The sequence below is a fragment of the Rana temporaria genome, chromosome 5, assembly GCF_905171775.1.
Source record: "Rana temporaria chromosome 5, aRanTem1.1, whole genome shotgun sequence".
Lineage (NCBI taxonomy): Eukaryota > Metazoa > Chordata > Amphibia > Anura > Ranidae > Rana > Rana temporaria.
In genome coordinates this window covers 415,209,346-415,225,371 of record NC_053493.1, presented here as the reverse complement: position 1 = coordinate 415,225,371, position 16,026 = coordinate 415,209,346, and the positions used below count along the sequence as shown (strand labels likewise).

The window sequence follows — 16,026 nt, the reverse complement described above, 5'->3', positions numbered from 1 at the left end:
TGGAACCGTGTCCGCTGCAATACGGTTACGGTGCACTGCGGGTTAAAAAGGTGTCTCAGAGCTGGAGTCGGCTGGAGGCCTGGGTATGGTAATGGTACCGCAGTGTGGTGGTGAAAAGGTTAATGGGGGTTACTGTCAAAGACCAATTGGGACTGGTTTAAATATTAAAAGTGTTTGGTAAAAAGTTGTTAATAGTTAACCACTTGACCACTGGGCACGTAAACCCACTTAATAACCAGACCAATTTTCAGCTTTCGGTGCTCTCACAATTTGAATGACAATTACTCAGTCATACACCATTATACCCAAATGAAATTTTCGTCCTTTTTTTCACACAAATAGAGCTTTCTTTTGGTGGTATTTAATCACCGTTGGTTTTTTTATTTTTTGCGCTATAAGAGAAAAAAGACTGAAAATTCTGTAAATAAAAATATTTTTTCTTTGTTTCTGTTATAAAATGTGGCAAATTTAGTATTTTTTCTTCATTCTTTTGCATAAATGTGAAAGATGAAGTTACGCCGAGTAAATAGATACCCAACATGTCACCCTTTAAAATTGCACACGCTCCTGGAATGGCGCCAAACTTCGCTACTTAAAAATCCCCATAGACGACGTTGCAGGGTATTGTGGGGTATTGCGGAGTATTGTGGGGTATTGCGGAGTATTGTGGGGTATTGCGGACTATTGTGGGGTATTGCAGGTTATTGCGGAGTATTGTGGAGTATTGCGGGGTATTGCGGGGTATTGCGGAGTATTGCGGGGTATTGCGGAGTATTGCGGGGTATTGTGGGGTATTGCGGAGTATTGTGGGGTATTGCAGGGTATTGCGGAGTATTGTGGGGTATTGCAGGGTATTGCGGAGTATTGCGGGGTATTGTGGGGTATTGCGGAGTATTGTGGGGTATTGCAGGGTATTGCGGAGTATTGCGGGGTATTGCGGAGTATTGCGGGGTATTGTGGGGCATTGCGGGGCATTGCGGAGTATTGCGGGGTATTGCAGAGTATGGGGGAATTGCAGAGTATTTTGGGGCATTGCAGAGTATAGGGGCATTGCAGAGTATGGGGGCATTGCAGAGTATGGGGGCATTGCAAAGTATTTTGGGGTATTGCAGAGTATGGGGGCATTGCAGAGTATTTTGGGGCATTGCAGAGTATGGGGGGCATTGCAGAGTATTGCACAGGGAGGGATGGATGGCTGGATCTGTGACTGCATGTGTCACAGATCCAGCCCGCAGCAGCTGCTGCTGCTGCTGCTTCCGCTCTCTCCCCATTCGGTACAGAGAGGAGAGGGAGGAACCGGCGTTATCACATGACGCCGGTTTGTTTACTAGTGATCGCTCCGTCATTGGACGGAGCGATCACGTGGTAAACCGCCGCTGTCAGCGGCGATTTACCGTGATCCGTGATCAGCCGGGTCCGGAGGACCCGGCGGTCACGGAGACTCCCGTGTGCGCGCCCCGCAGGGCGCGCGGGAGCGCGATTCTGGGAGGACGTACATTGACGCCCTCCCAGAGTTAAGCAACCGCCTTGTAGACGTATTTCGTCTATAGGGCGTTTGTTAAGTGGTTAAAGTGGGAATTGTTGGAAATTCCTATCATTAAAATTTGAATAAATATTTATTTGGTTATAAAAATAAAAATGGCTGTTGTGGCCAATTTTTACTCCAATTTACTGTGTCGGTCTCATTACTGGGTTGAAATGGTTATGGGGAAAATGGGGGGTGGTATAAAGGGAATTATGTAATGGAGGGGCACATTGAAACTACACTAGTCATGCACTCTCCAGCTCTCTAGCTACTTCCGTGCACACCTGCACTCTCTGGGTTCTCCCTTCCAAGCCTGGACTCCTCGGGAGGGTGGAGCCCAGAATGCTGGTCCTGAGTCTCCTATCAGGCCCACACACACCTACACAATCAGTGTGCTGATCACCTCTAAGGCTTCATTCACACTTGGCGGACTCCGTCGCTACGGAGTCCGCCTGCTCCCGTCGGCTCAGCGGGAGATCAGTCCGCAGATCTCCGCTGAGCCGACGATGACAAGCTCCTCTCTGCTCACTGAGCGGGGAGGGGCTTGTCGGGCACCGCTGTGTCCCTATGGAGCGATCTGATGAAAACGGACAGCATGTCCGTTTTCATCAGATCTTACCCGATCTGATCCGCATGGACGGATGGGGACGTGGCCCCCAAACGTCTGTTTTTAGCGGGTCGGATCGGGTCGGATGTCAGCGGACATATCTCCGCTGACATCCGACGCTCCATAGCGATGCATGGAGCGGCCGTTCAGGTCCGCCGACAGACAGACCCAAACGGCCAAGTGTGAATGAGGCCTAAAGCCTGAACCCAGGACTGGGGATTTTATTAACAATGGAGGAAACTGCAATGCCAGTTTCCTCTGTAAACTGCAATCTTCCTAGAGCCCCTCAACCAGTCCAGTTGAAAACCCTGGGTCACCACACCCCTGGGGTACCACACTACTACAATATATATATATATACACACACACACACACGCGTGTTTGAGCTTTGTTGTGCACACCCTAATGCGATAGGCTGCGCACGCCTATGTTCCCAACACACACAAATGTGAACGCAGGCTCAGATTCTCAGAAGAGATGCGACGCTGTATCTCAGGAAACACCGTCGTATCTCTTTTTTTGGCCCCGGGTATCTATGCGTATGATTCCTAAAATCATTTTCGCATAGATACGGCGTAGATCCGACAGGTGTAAGCCACTTACACCGTCGGATCTTAGATGTAATTCTACGCCGGCCGCTAGGTGGCGTTTACGTACAGTTCTCATTTGACTATGCAAATGAGCCTGATACGCCGATTCCGCGTCGTCGTAGTTTACGTTGTTTCCGTAAGCGTAAGGATACCCCTGCTATATGAGGGGTAACCTTACGCCAGTCTGCCGTATGCCATGTTAAGTATGGCGTCGGGTCAGCGTCGTCTTTTTCCGTCGGTCACGTTGTTTTACTAAGTCGTCTGCAAATACAATTTTACGTCAATGACGCTCACGTCGGCGTCATTGACGTTTTCCGTCGTGAGCTGGAGCATGCGCACTGGGCTATTTTTTCCGCCCGGTGCATGCGCAGTTCGATCGGCGCGGGGGCGCGCTTAATTTGAATACAAGCCGCCCCCTTTGAATTACGCGGCCTTACGCCGGGCCATTTACACTACGCCGCCGCAAATTACGGAGCAAGAGCTTGGAGAATACGGCACTTGCTCCAGTAAGTTGCGGTGGCGTGGTGTAAATGGCTTACACTACGCCGCCGCCGATTCTATGAGAATCTGGCCCTCTATGTCTCAGTTACATTGGTGGTCAGTGTGAATCTTCTCCTTACATTGGGGCTTTGTGTACAATCCTTTCATTCACACTAGTGGCCAGTGTGAAGGTCCCCCTTACATTGGTGGTCAGTGTAAATCCCTCTTTACATTGGTGGTCAGTGTAGAAACTCCTCTTTATATTGGTAATTGTTAAAAAAAATCCAAACTTGAATTTGTGATCAGTTTACATTGGTGGACCATGTAGAAGCCCCCTTTAAATTGGTGGTGAGTGTAAATCCCCCTTACATTGATGGTCAGTGTAAATCCCCCTCACATTGGTGGTCAGTGTAAATCCCCCCCTCACATTGGTGGTCAGTGTAAATCCCCCATTACATTGGTAGAATTCCCCAACTATTTACTTGCCAAAGATTTCCAGCTTTGCTCTACATGATTCAGAATTTGCCACAGTGTACTGCCTCCTAACTAATCCCATCCCCCCACCACTTCCAGCCCCCCCTCCCCCATTGCCACTGATGCCAGGAGTCCTAGGAGTTTTCTGTCTATTGATGGGTCCCCTCACCTCCCCAGTCCATGGTGTGCAGGCAGTGAGGAGATGATGTGCTGTCACCTTTAGCAACCAATCAGTGAGCAGTAATAATGTGCAGTAACCTCTAACAACCAATCAGTGAGTGGTAAGGATGTGCAGTAACCTCTAGGAACCAATCAGTGAGCAGTAATAATGTGCAGTAACCTCTAACAACCAATCAGTCAGTGGTAAGGATGTGCAGTAACCTCTAGCAATCAGTCAGTGAGCAGTAATAATGTGCAGTGATCTCTAGCAACCAATCAACAAGCAGAAGTCCTGTGCTGTAACCTCTAAAAAATAAACAGTGAGACATAATGTGTGCTGTAGCCTCTAGCAGCCGGTCAGTGAGTGGTAATGATGATACACTGTAACCTCTGGCAACCAATCGCAATCACTGCCTGATCTGATTCAGTAAACTGATTTTGAATCTATTTATTGTATGTCTCAAAGCATGCGGAGAGCGAAATTGCATGGAAGACGGGGCCCAAGAAAATGTTTGACCAGGGTCCAGTCATTATTAAGAAAAATTGGAGAATCCCCCAGGGTGGGGCTTTTTAGGCAACAGTAGTACAGGTAGTCATAGTTGATACAAAAATATATAATAGTTTAATGGTGACAAAAGATATCAAACAATATAAAGTAAACATGTATAATACAATAGTTTTAAAAACAACACATATAGGGTGTAATAGTGAGAAGAGTAAAGAGTCCACAATGTAAATACTGGGCCCAACGCGTTTCGGGTTTCCTTCTTCAGGGACCGAAGTATGTGTGGAGTCAGAGAATGTAACAAACAACTTTTCTAGAAAGATAAATAAATAACAATGTGTTGAAAATAATAACAACATACAATGGGGATTAAACTGGTACAGATAAGAAAACATCATACCACCCAAGACGTTTCAACGGCTCAATACACCCCTTGGTAGGACATCGCAGTCAGGACGCATGGCAAACCTCAGATGTTGGAGAGAGGAATGAGGACTGGCATCCTATATCGATCACAAAGTAGCAAGGCCTTTGGCCCGAAGTGTCACAGCGTAAAAAGTTAATTTGATTGTATTTATTATTTTTACCTGTCCCAAAATATAAATAAAAGGACAAGATAATGATAACGGACAACCGCAGAAAAAAACTGAGCCAAAAAATTCTTATTATGTATAAAGTGAGAGACATACCTGTAATGCCAAAAAATAGCCTAAGAGGTCAGTAGAGAGCTCAGAAGCTGGAAAATGAAAATAATATAAATGACACATTAGGGATATGCAGAGTGTGAGGAAATGACAAATAAGGCAATGGAAGCCAATTGGTAGTCTAGCTGAAAGACATCAAAGGAAGCGGTACTTACAAGGTAAAATGAGAAAGGGAAAGCCACCAGCAGTGTGAGGTATATGATGGTGCTGCAGCCGTCCAGCAATGTCTGACATTGTGGGGCTGCTGGGCTTTAAATAGGAGAGGGGAGGGACTGGAGAGTAGGGTGGGAGGCGTATGTCAGCGAAGGCATGGGTTAGTATAGGTCAGTGTGAGAAGGGGGGCGGTGCTGGAGAGTGTCAGCGTGGAGCGCCTCCAAATGAGGAGGGGGGAGGACAGGTGTGCCTCGCCCTCCTCACACGGAAGTCCTTAATGGTAACATAGGTGAGCTGCATCGAGATGCAACTACATAGTGTGTATAATGGGCGGGACAGAGAGGGAGCGTGGAAGACACATCCCGCCCTCTCATCTCCGCCCACACCCGCCGCCTGACAGCGCGAATGGCGCATACACGCCACGGCGCCGCAGGACCTCAAACAACAATGGGCGGAACAAGGAGAGAGGGCGGAAGACACGTCCCGCCCCCCCACCTCCGCCCACACTCGCCGCCTGACAATGCGAGTGACGCAGGCACGCCACAGCGCCGTAGGAGCAAGTGACCAGGGGATCACATGACACATGGGTAGGGGATATGCAAATAGGTAGGCTGTTTGTACGGAGTATAAAAAGATATATGGTACAAGGCATAAGCGATGCAGATGTAAGGGGAGATGAGTACATGACAAATCAGTATAATAGTATAATAAAGGTTTGTGTATACAAAGGTTTGTAAACACAGGTATTGCTAATTGCAAATAGGGGATAGTCTATACAATAGTATTTGATTACAGGTATGTTCAAACATAAAAATTAATTTTTAAAGGGACAGCGATATAAAAAGATTATTTATATATAAGAATTCATATAGTTATACAAAATTATGGACACGTGGGCTAAAAGGTCCAGGGGCAAATAGGAAATACAGGGGCATAGAATTGTCCGCTGTATAATCCCTGCCCCTGTTATAGGCGCGAGTATCGACCCACGGTCAAAGACACCAAAAGGTGCAAGAAGACCAGGTCAAAGAAAGCCGTCTCCCAAGGAAAGAGGACAGACGGCTTACGTGCGCCTAGCTAGAGAGTGACAATAGGGGGGATGCCAATCGAGCCGATATGCGCTTAGAAAGAGAAGTCCGGATAGGGAGAATTAATGGATAGAAGGTCACGACATTTAGCTTTACTAGTTTCCGGATGCTGAATCTCAGAATGACTGCGGGTTTACCAAACCCACAATCCCGTCCTATTTGCCCGCCTCCTGGCCGTTACATGGGACGCTATATGGTGATCCCCGCCGTCTCTCCCGCGGGTTCCTCCTAGGTTATATTGGCTGGCTTCATTACTTTGAGGCCACCCCTCCGTCACATTTGGTTATCACCTTACGAAGTACGGCTTTACCAAGCCAACATGTGGTCCCAATGCATACCCAGCTGGGCCCCACTATTTTGGAGCACCCCCCATGCACCATTTTTATACCTCAAGATCCCGTCCTATTTGCCCGCCTCCTGGCCGTTACATGGGACGCTATATGTGATCCCCGCCGTCTCTCCCACGGGTTCCTCCTAGACATGCTTCTGACGAAGCAGCTTGTGCCGCGAAACTAGTAAAGCTAAATGTCGTGACCTTCTATCCATTAATTCTCCCTATCCGGGATTATTGTATTGGTGTTATGTATGGTCGTCACCATTTTTTTAATTCTTGTATTGTTTTTTTTGTGATTTAATAAAATTATATTGTTTATTCTTCACCTGTATTTTATTATCGAAGTTCACCAGTACCGCAATAGTCCTAACGGCCCACCCCTCCTTGGCTCTTTGGTTTGGGGACCTCAGATCCAATTTTTTTCTCTATCAAAATTTCAGGATGATGGTACCTTTTATTTTATGTCTATATATTATTACTTCAGAGGTCATACTTTAAATCATGTCCTGTGGTTTGATGAGACCAAGATAAACTTATTTAGTTCAGATGGTGACAAGCGTGTGTGGCGGCAACCAGGTGAGGAGTACAAAGACAAGTGTGACTTGTCTACAGTCAGGCATGGTGGTGGGAGTGTCATGATCTGGAGCTGCATGAGTGCTGCCAGCACTGGGGAGCCAGGACCGTTTTTAAGGCAGGGCAAAAAGGGCGTCTGCCCTGGGCCCCATTATTTTTCTCATACTTGCCAACTATCCCAGTTTAACCTCCCTAGCGGTATGATTGTTTCAGATGCTGAAAGCGGTACCATTATTTGCAAGGAAATTTGGTGTTTTATACTGTAGGCCTGTAATTTTTAGGAATAACTCACTTAAATCTGACCAAACAAGAGTCTAGTAGGCATCCCGGGGATTAAATTATAATATAATAAATAATTATAACAAATAATAATATAATTATAATAAAAATGATTCAATAATGTAATCAACTCAAAATCACAGAAATTTGCTCAGTTGCAGAATTGTCGCTGTAATTACTTTTATTTTTTTTATGACGAATTTCCCCACAAATCGCTATCGCACAATTCTGCAAGTGATTCTAATTTATTATCGCTGTTTTCTAGCTGCTAAAACCATTTTTTACATAAAGGGACACTTTTGGTTGCTATGGACAATCTACAGTTTGCAGTTAGAAAGAACAGTTTCTATTATATAAAAGAACATGTAGGGCACTGGGCAGACCACTAGGGACAAGGGGGGTGTGTATTTTTTACATACAGTACTGTAATCTATAAGATTACAGTATACTGTATGTATTGTGTTTGTTTACCTTTTTGAATTTAGCGCCGTTCTCCGCTCCCGTGCGTCGTAACGTCGCAGGGAACGGAGGTCGGCGGCACACATAGGCACTGTGTGAATCGAGCGAGGTCCCGCTCGCTCACACAGCGCGGTGCCATCGCTGGATCCAGGGACAAGGTAAGTAAACCAAGCCTGTGGATTCAGCGAGGCGAGCCCGAATCTGACTCGGGGTTACCGATCGTAGCCCAAAAATCTCAACCCGAGTCAGACTCGGGAATACCGCCAGGGGGGTTAAATTTCCTCATCCCTTGAAGTTTTAGTCCCGTGCTATGTCCTGATATCTCAGTGGAAAGTTCTCTGCCCTATTGCCATGTACAGATGACCCCACCTGCAGACCCTGTGTTTACATGTAAATAACCTGCATTGATATGTAAATAGCGGTGGCAATAAGTTGTAAATAGTCGTGGACTGCGGCATTGATATGTAAATAGAGGCGGCATTCATATGTATATCATGTACCCCTGAGACCATATCTACCATCACTTCTGCTGAATTCTGCCCACTGGGGAGGTAAAGGAGCTTGAAAGTCCTGCCTACAACTATAATCATTAAAGGGTCACTAAAGGAAAAAAAAATGTTGTTTAAAATAACAAACATGTTATACTTACCTCCACTGTGCAGTTTGTTTTGCACAGAGTGTCCCCGATCCACATCTTCTGGGGTCCCTAGGCAGCTGTCTCTGGTCCTCCCCGCACAAACTACACACGTTCATGTGAGAGAGCTTGCATTGTGTGTAGTCCGTGATATAGCGAGTGGCCATATCCGCTCACTGTATCACTCGTCCCCGCCCCTCGGCGCGCCGCATCACTGGATGTGATTGACAGCAGCGCCAGCCAATGGCTCCGCTGCTCTCAATCCATCCACTCTAGCCAATCAGCGGCCAGGCTGAGCGGCGAAGAGGATCTCGAGCGCAGGACTTTCGAGGGGTCAGGTAAGTATAACGGGGGGGCGGTATACTCTGAAGTTTTTTCACCTTAATGCATAGAATGCATTAAGGTGAAAAAACTTTCTCCTTTACAACTCCTTTAAGGCCCCTTTCACACGGACGGATAGAATGGTGCTTTTAGCTGCGGATTCGACAGCAGCTAGAAGCACACAATGTTTCCTTTGACACCATTCACACACTGCTTTTAGCTGTGGTTTCATTACCTGCGGTTTGTTGCGAATAGAAAAAATAGAATTGAATGCGTACAGGTGCGATCTGGCGCAGCTATCTGCACATAACCGCAGGTAATCGCAGTGCACTGTGTCAGCTGCATTTGGTATGAATCTTGAGGGGGATCTCCATGCCAAATTTTAAATAAAAAACCGGCATGAGTTCCCCCTCCAAGGGCATACCAGGCCCTTAGGTCTGGTATGGATTTTAAGGGGAACCCCATACGCTGAAAAAACAGCATGGGGGCCCTCCAGAATTCATACCAGACCTTTATCCGAGCACGCAGCCTGGTCAGGAAAGGGAGTGGGGACGAGCGCCCCCCTCCTGAACCATACCAGGCCGCATGCCCTCAGCATTGGGGGGTAGGGCCTCTTCCCAACAACCCTGGCCATTGGTTGTCGGGGTTTGCGGGCGGGGAGCTTATCGGAATCCGAGAGCCCCCTTTAATAAGGGAGCCCCCAGATCCTGGACCTCCCACCCTAGGTGAGTGATTATAGGGTACATCGTACCCCTACCCATTCACCTGGAGGAAAAAATAAATTAAAAAAAACACACAACACAGGTTTTAAAAGTTATTTATTAGGCAGCTCCGGGGGTCTTCTTCCAACTTTGGGGCTCTTCTTCCGACTTTGGGGGTCTCTTCTTCTGCTCTCCCTGCTTCCTTCTGCCGGGCATCACCGTTATCTTCTTGCAGCTCTTTTACGGGGGGCCCGTTCTTCTTCGTCGCCTTCTTCCCTCTTCTCCGGTGTCCTTCTGCTGGGCTTCTCCGCTATCTTCTTGCAGCTCTTTTACTGCCTGATCTGATTCAGTAAACTGATTTTGAATCTATTTATTGTATGTCTCAAAGCATGCGGAGAGCGAAATTGCATGGAAGACGGGGCCCAAGAAAATGTTTGACCAGGGTCCAGTCAATATTAAAGACGGCCCTGTGGGGAGCTACAGATCATTGAGGGAACCATGAATGCCGACATGTACTGTGACATATTGAAGCAGAGAATGATCCCCTCCCTTCAGAGAGAATTCCAACATAATGACCCCAAACACTCCTCCAAGATGATCACTGCCTTGCTAAAGAAGCTGAGGGTAATGCCGCGTACACACGATCGGAAATCCCGACAAGAAAAGTCAGATGTGAGCTTTTTGTCGGAAATTCCAACCGTGTGTAGGCTCCATCAGACTTTTTCTGTCGGAATTTCCGCCAACAAAAGATTAAAAGCAGGTTCTCTATTTTTCCAACGGAAGAAGTTTCTATCGGAAAATCCGCTCGTCTGTATGCAATTCCGACGCGCAAAAAAACACACATGCTCAGAATCAAGCAGAAGAGCCGAACTGCCTATTGAACTTCATTGATCTCGGCTCGTCGTACGTGTTGTACGTCACTGCGTTTCTTGACGGTTGGAATTTCCGACAAGATTTGTGTGACCATGTGTATGCAACACAAGTCTGAGCCAACATTCCGTCAGAAAAAAATCCACGGTTTTCTTGTCGGAATTCCCGATCGTGTGTATGCGGCATAAAGGTGATGGACTGGCCAAGCATGTCTCCAGACCTAAACCCTATTGATCATCTGTGGGGCTCCTCAAAGGGAAGGTGGAGGAGCGCAAGGTCTCTAACATCCACCAGCTCTGTGATGTCATCATGGAGGAGGGGAAGAGGACTCCAGTGACAACCTGTGAAGCTCTGGTGACCCCCATGCCCAAGAGGGTTACGGCAGTGCTGGAAAATAATGGCGGCCACACAAAATATTGACACTTTGGGCCCAATTTAGGCATTTTCACTTAGGGGTGTACTCACTTTTGTTGCCAGCGGTTTAGACATTAACCACTTAAGACCCGGACCAAAATGCAGCTAAAGGACCTTGCCGCTTTTTACGATTTGGCACTGTGTCGCTTTAACAATGACAATTGCGCGGTCGTGCGACGTGACTCCCAAACAAAATTGGCGTCCTTTTTTCCCCACAAATAGAGCTTTCTTTTGGTGGTATTTGATCACCTCTGCGGTTTTTATTTTTTGCGCTATAAACAGAAATAGAGCGACAATTTTGAAAAAAAATCAATATTTTTTACTTTTTGCTATAATAAATATCCCCCAAAAATATATATAAAAATATTTTTTTTCCTCAGTTTAGGCCGATATGTATTCTTCTACCTATTTTTGGTAAAAAAATCGCAATAAGCGTTTATCGATTGGTTTGAGCAAAATGTATAGCTTTTACAAAATAGGGGATAGTTTTATTGCATTTTTATTAATATATTTTTTTTTTACTACTAATGGCGGCAATCAGCGATTTTTTTCGTGACTGCGACATTATGGCGGACACTTTGGGCAATTTTGACACATTTTTGGGACCATTGTCATTTTCACAGCAAAATTATTGTGAAAATTACAATTGCAGTTTGGGAGTTAACCACAAGGGGGCGCTGATGGGGTTATGTGTGACCTGAAGTGTGTTTACAACTGTAGGGGGGTGTGGCTGTAGGTGTGACGTCATCGATTGTGTCCCCCTATAAAAGGGATCACACGATCGATGCTACCGCCACAGTGAAGAACGGGGAAGTCGTGTTTACACGTGGCTCTCCCCGTTCTTCAGCTCCGGGGACCGATCGCGGGACTCCAGCGGCGATCGGGTCCGTGAGTCCCGCGGTCACGGAGCTTCGGACCGGGTCGCGGGAGCGCCCGCCCGCGACCCCACGGCTGGGCTTAAAGGACAATGTACCTATACGTTGATGTGCCCACCCGTGCCATTCTGCCGACGTATATCGGCGTGAAGGGGTCCTTAAGTGGTTAATGGCTGTGTGTTGAGTTATTTTGAGGAGACAGCAAATTTACACCGTTATACAAGCTGTACACTCACTACACAACATTGTAGCAAAGTGTCATTTCTTCAGTGTTGTCACATGAAAAGATAGGAGAAAAGATTTACAGAAATGTGAGGGGTGTACTTACTTTTGTCAGATACTGTATATAACTCTGTGTGTAATGGATCTATATAATATAGGAGTTTAATTTTTTTTAATTGAATTATTGAAATAAATGAACTTTTTGATGATATCACATTTTTGAGACGCTCTTGTATATCTCTCAGGACAGGTTTCTTTTACCGTTGGAAATAATTTTCTCCTAAACACAAAAAGCCTCAACATGCAAATATCTATCACACTGCATTATATAACTTAGTTTTGTGCCTTGTCTGCAGAAGTCATTTAAAGCTCCAAATCAGTACAATGTGTATCAACATGTAAGACATATACCTTCAATATAAACATTTATTTCTCCACAAACTTCCTCAAGATAAAAGCTGCAAGACCAGCTCAGCCCCTCCCTGTGCCGAGGAATGTGAGACGCCCTTTAGATTTTCCTTGTCGGAGACTTTTTACTTTCATTTCTCTCTTCTGCTGTCAGCGATGGCGTCTGCTGATCTGAGACAGGAGCTGGACTGTTCCATCTGTCTGACCACATATACAGATCCTGTAAACCTGAGATGTGGTCACAACTTCTGCCGGGTCTGTATTGATCGTGTGTTGGATACACAGGGGGGGTCTGGAGGATATTCCTGTCCTGAGTGCAGAGAAGAGTTCCGGGATCGGCCTGTACTGCACAGGAACATAACACTACGTAACATAGTGGAGACTTTCCGATCTACTCAGCTGGAAGAAGGGAAGACTGGAATCTTCTGTACTTATTGCTATCACTCTCCTGTACCTGCTGTTAGATCCTGTCTGCTGTGTGAAGCTTCTCTGTGTGATAATCACCTGAGAGTCCACAGCAAGTCACCAGAACATGTCCTAACTGATCCCACCACTTCCATGGAGAACAGAAAATGTTCCATTCATAGGAAACTTCTGGAATATTACTGCACTGAGGACTCTGCCTGTATCTGTGTGTCCTGCAGGCTGGATGGAGAACACCGGGGACACAAGGTGGAGACTCTGGATGAGGCCTCTGAGAATAAAAAACAGAAACTGAGAAATGTTCTGCAGAAACTGATGACAGAGAGAGAGGAGACGGAGAAAAGAGTCCAGAGTCTGCAGGATCGCAGGAGAAAAGTACAAGAAAAATCAGAGAGAGTCACTGCCCTGTTCATAGAGCTCAGGAGACACCTGGAGGACCTGGAGAAGAGAGTCCGGAGGAACATCTCCAGCCAGGAAGAGCGGATCTCATTGTCTGATCTGATCCATCAGCTGGAAATAAAGAAGGAGGATCTGTCCAGGAAGATGGAGGACATTGAGGAGCTGTGTAACATGACTGACCCACTGACTGTCCTACAGGAATCAGACACAGGGGACTTGTGTGATACTGAGGAGGGAGATAATGAGGACAGAGAGAGACATGATAGACTCCTCCATGATGGAGGGGATCTGGATGTGTCTGGAATCTCACACACATTACACACAGGGTTATCTGATATGATAAAAGAGGTAAATGTATTCTTCAATATACAGGAAGCTGCAGACATATTACTGGATGTGAACACAGCTCATAATAATCTACAGATATCAGATGACATGAAAACTGTATCCTGGTCAGATATAGAGCAGAATCGTCCAGAAACACCGGAGAGATTTCAGAGGTGGCCCCAGGTATTAAGCAGTCAGAGATTTTCCTCGGGGCGACATTACTGGGAAGTGGATGTCAGTGAGTCAGAATATTACAGAGTCGGGATGTGTTATCCCAGTATAGAGAGGAGAGGAGGATGGCAGTCACTGATTGGATATAATAAGAAGTCCTGGGGTTTGTGGAGGGATAGAGGTGGGTGTTATCTAAGACATGACAATAAACCGATCATCATATCTCCCGATCTCTCCAGTAACAGAGTCAGGATCTATGTGGATTATGAGGCCGGGCAGCTGTCCTTTTATGATCTGTGTGACCCGATCAGACACCTCCACACCTTCACCACCACCTTCACTGAGCCCCTCCATGCCGGGTTATATGTAGGAAAAGGTTCTATAACAATATCTGGGGGTGAAAGGCGACGTGAAAAATAATAATATAACAGAAAATCTGCCCAAATCTGCTGACATCACAGAAATATGAATCTGATGATTTTTAACCAACAGAATAATGCAGTAGATTCATATTCCAGATGTCATAAATCTAAAGATTCCCAACACAACCAATCACAGCATTGAGAAATCTCAGCACAGGGAAGTGTGATTTATTCTCTTATAGTGACAATAATAAGATTTGGGGTTTTCAGGGGTTCATTAAGTGTTAGTGGTTATGATAAGACTAGGAGATATTATCATTGATTATGATTTGAATGATTATTCAAAATGATCAGAAAATGTAATATACATTATTGCAGCTTGCCGATACTCATATGTGCTGACTGCATTGGTTTTCTTTTTTCAGCCATTTTTTTTCTTTCTATTTTTACCTAGAGATCCTGCCAGTAACACACTTCCTGTCCTGGGGTGACACCACTCACTCATAGTACTGTACACTGTAGATTTTTAGGTACTGTAGTTTTTTGGCGCCGTTCCACAAGCGTACGCAGTTTTAAAGCATGACATGTTGGGTATCTATTTACTCAGCATAACATCATCTTTTATATTTTACCATATGGGTAATATATTGTGTTTTAAAATTGTGTTTGCTTTAAAATGTATTACGTTTTTTTTTTTATTTATTTATTTGCATTTAAAAAAATGCTGTACAAATATAAAAATTGCAACACCCACCATTTTATTCTCTAGGGACTCTTCTTAAAACAATAGATAATGTTTGGGGGCTCTAAGCAGTTTTCTAGCAAAGCAATGCTGATTTTTAATGTAAAGTATGGTAGCTGCGCTGTGAGGGAGGGAATGGGAAGGGGAAGTGAAAAGGGAATGAGGAGTGAAGGGATTGTGGGTGAACCACAAGGACCTCCAAGGTGATATTCTCTGAAATATTGCCTGTGCCATGCGCAACACAGGAAAGGCAGGGGGAGATTAGAGAGCTGAATGCATGGCTAAAGACCTGGTGTAGGAAGGAGGGATTTGGGTTTCTAGAGCACTGGGATGACTTTTCATTGGGGTGCAACCTATATGCTAAGGACGGTTTGCACTTGAATGGAAGGGGGTCTGCTGTGCTGGGGGATAGGTTTATGGGAATGCTGGAGGAGTATTTAAACTAGGATTGAGGGGGGAGGGTGAACTAGAATTACATCGGTTACACAGGTCAGCTAGGGGTCAGACATTAATGGAGAGTCTAATGGGGATAGATGGGGGGAGGGTCATGGCAGGTGACAAGAAAGTTCCCATGTTGCAAACAGCCATTGGAAATAATAGTGCCATTTGTACTACTATAAATTATATGAAAAACACTAGAGAAAAATGTAACAATACATTTAAGTGTTTGTTCACCAATGCCAGAAGTCTGCCAAGCAAAACAGGTGAGTTGGAAGCTCTGGTGCATGAGGAGAGCTATGATGTAATCGGTATTGCTGAAACTTGGCTTCAATCCTCACATGACTGGGCTATTAATATTCCTGGCTATGCTCTCTTTCGGAAAGACAGGGTAAAAAGGAAAGGTGGAGGGGTCTGTCTCTATGTGAGAAGTGACCTCAAAGCAAGCGTGAAAGAGAACCTGGTTGATGGAGAGTGTGGTGAGGCTGAAGCATTATGGGTGGAACTGCATACAGATGTGCGTAGTTCAAAATTAATCATTGGAGTTTGTTATAAACCACCCAATGTTAATGAGGAGGTGGAGACTCAGCTCCTTGCACAGATGGAAAGGGCTGCAAGGGCTGGGACGGTGATAATAATGGGGGATTTTAACTACCCAGAAATTGACTGGATTAATGGCACTTCTGGGACAGTTAAAGGACAAAAATTTAAAAACCTATTGCAGGACAATTTTATGGTGCAGTTTATTGAGGCCCCAACTAGGAATGATGCCCTGTTGGACCTGATAAT

The 16,026-nt window shown here is 45.5% G+C and overlaps 1 protein-coding gene across 1 annotated transcript; it reads left to right on the top strand.

Annotated features, from left to right (window-relative positions):
* Positions 1-12,396: 12,396 nt before the first annotated feature.
* Positions 12,397-14,234, top strand: LOC120941610 (E3 ubiquitin-protein ligase TRIM39-like). Its single transcript, XM_040355141.1, has one exon. It carries the CDS (start codon positions 12,532-12,534, stop codon positions 14,113-14,115), a length of 1,584 nt encoding a protein of 527 aa, XP_040211075.1. The 5' UTR covers positions 12,397-12,531; the 3' UTR covers positions 14,116-14,234.
* The last annotated feature ends 1,792 nt before the right edge of the window (positions 14,235-16,026 follow it).

Bases quoted from the DNA above. Each gene is read 5' to 3' on its own strand.
- LOC120941610 (XM_040355141.1), top strand. From the start codon at position 12,532: ATGGCGTCTGCTGATCTGAGACAGGAGCTGGACTGTTCCATCTGTCTG.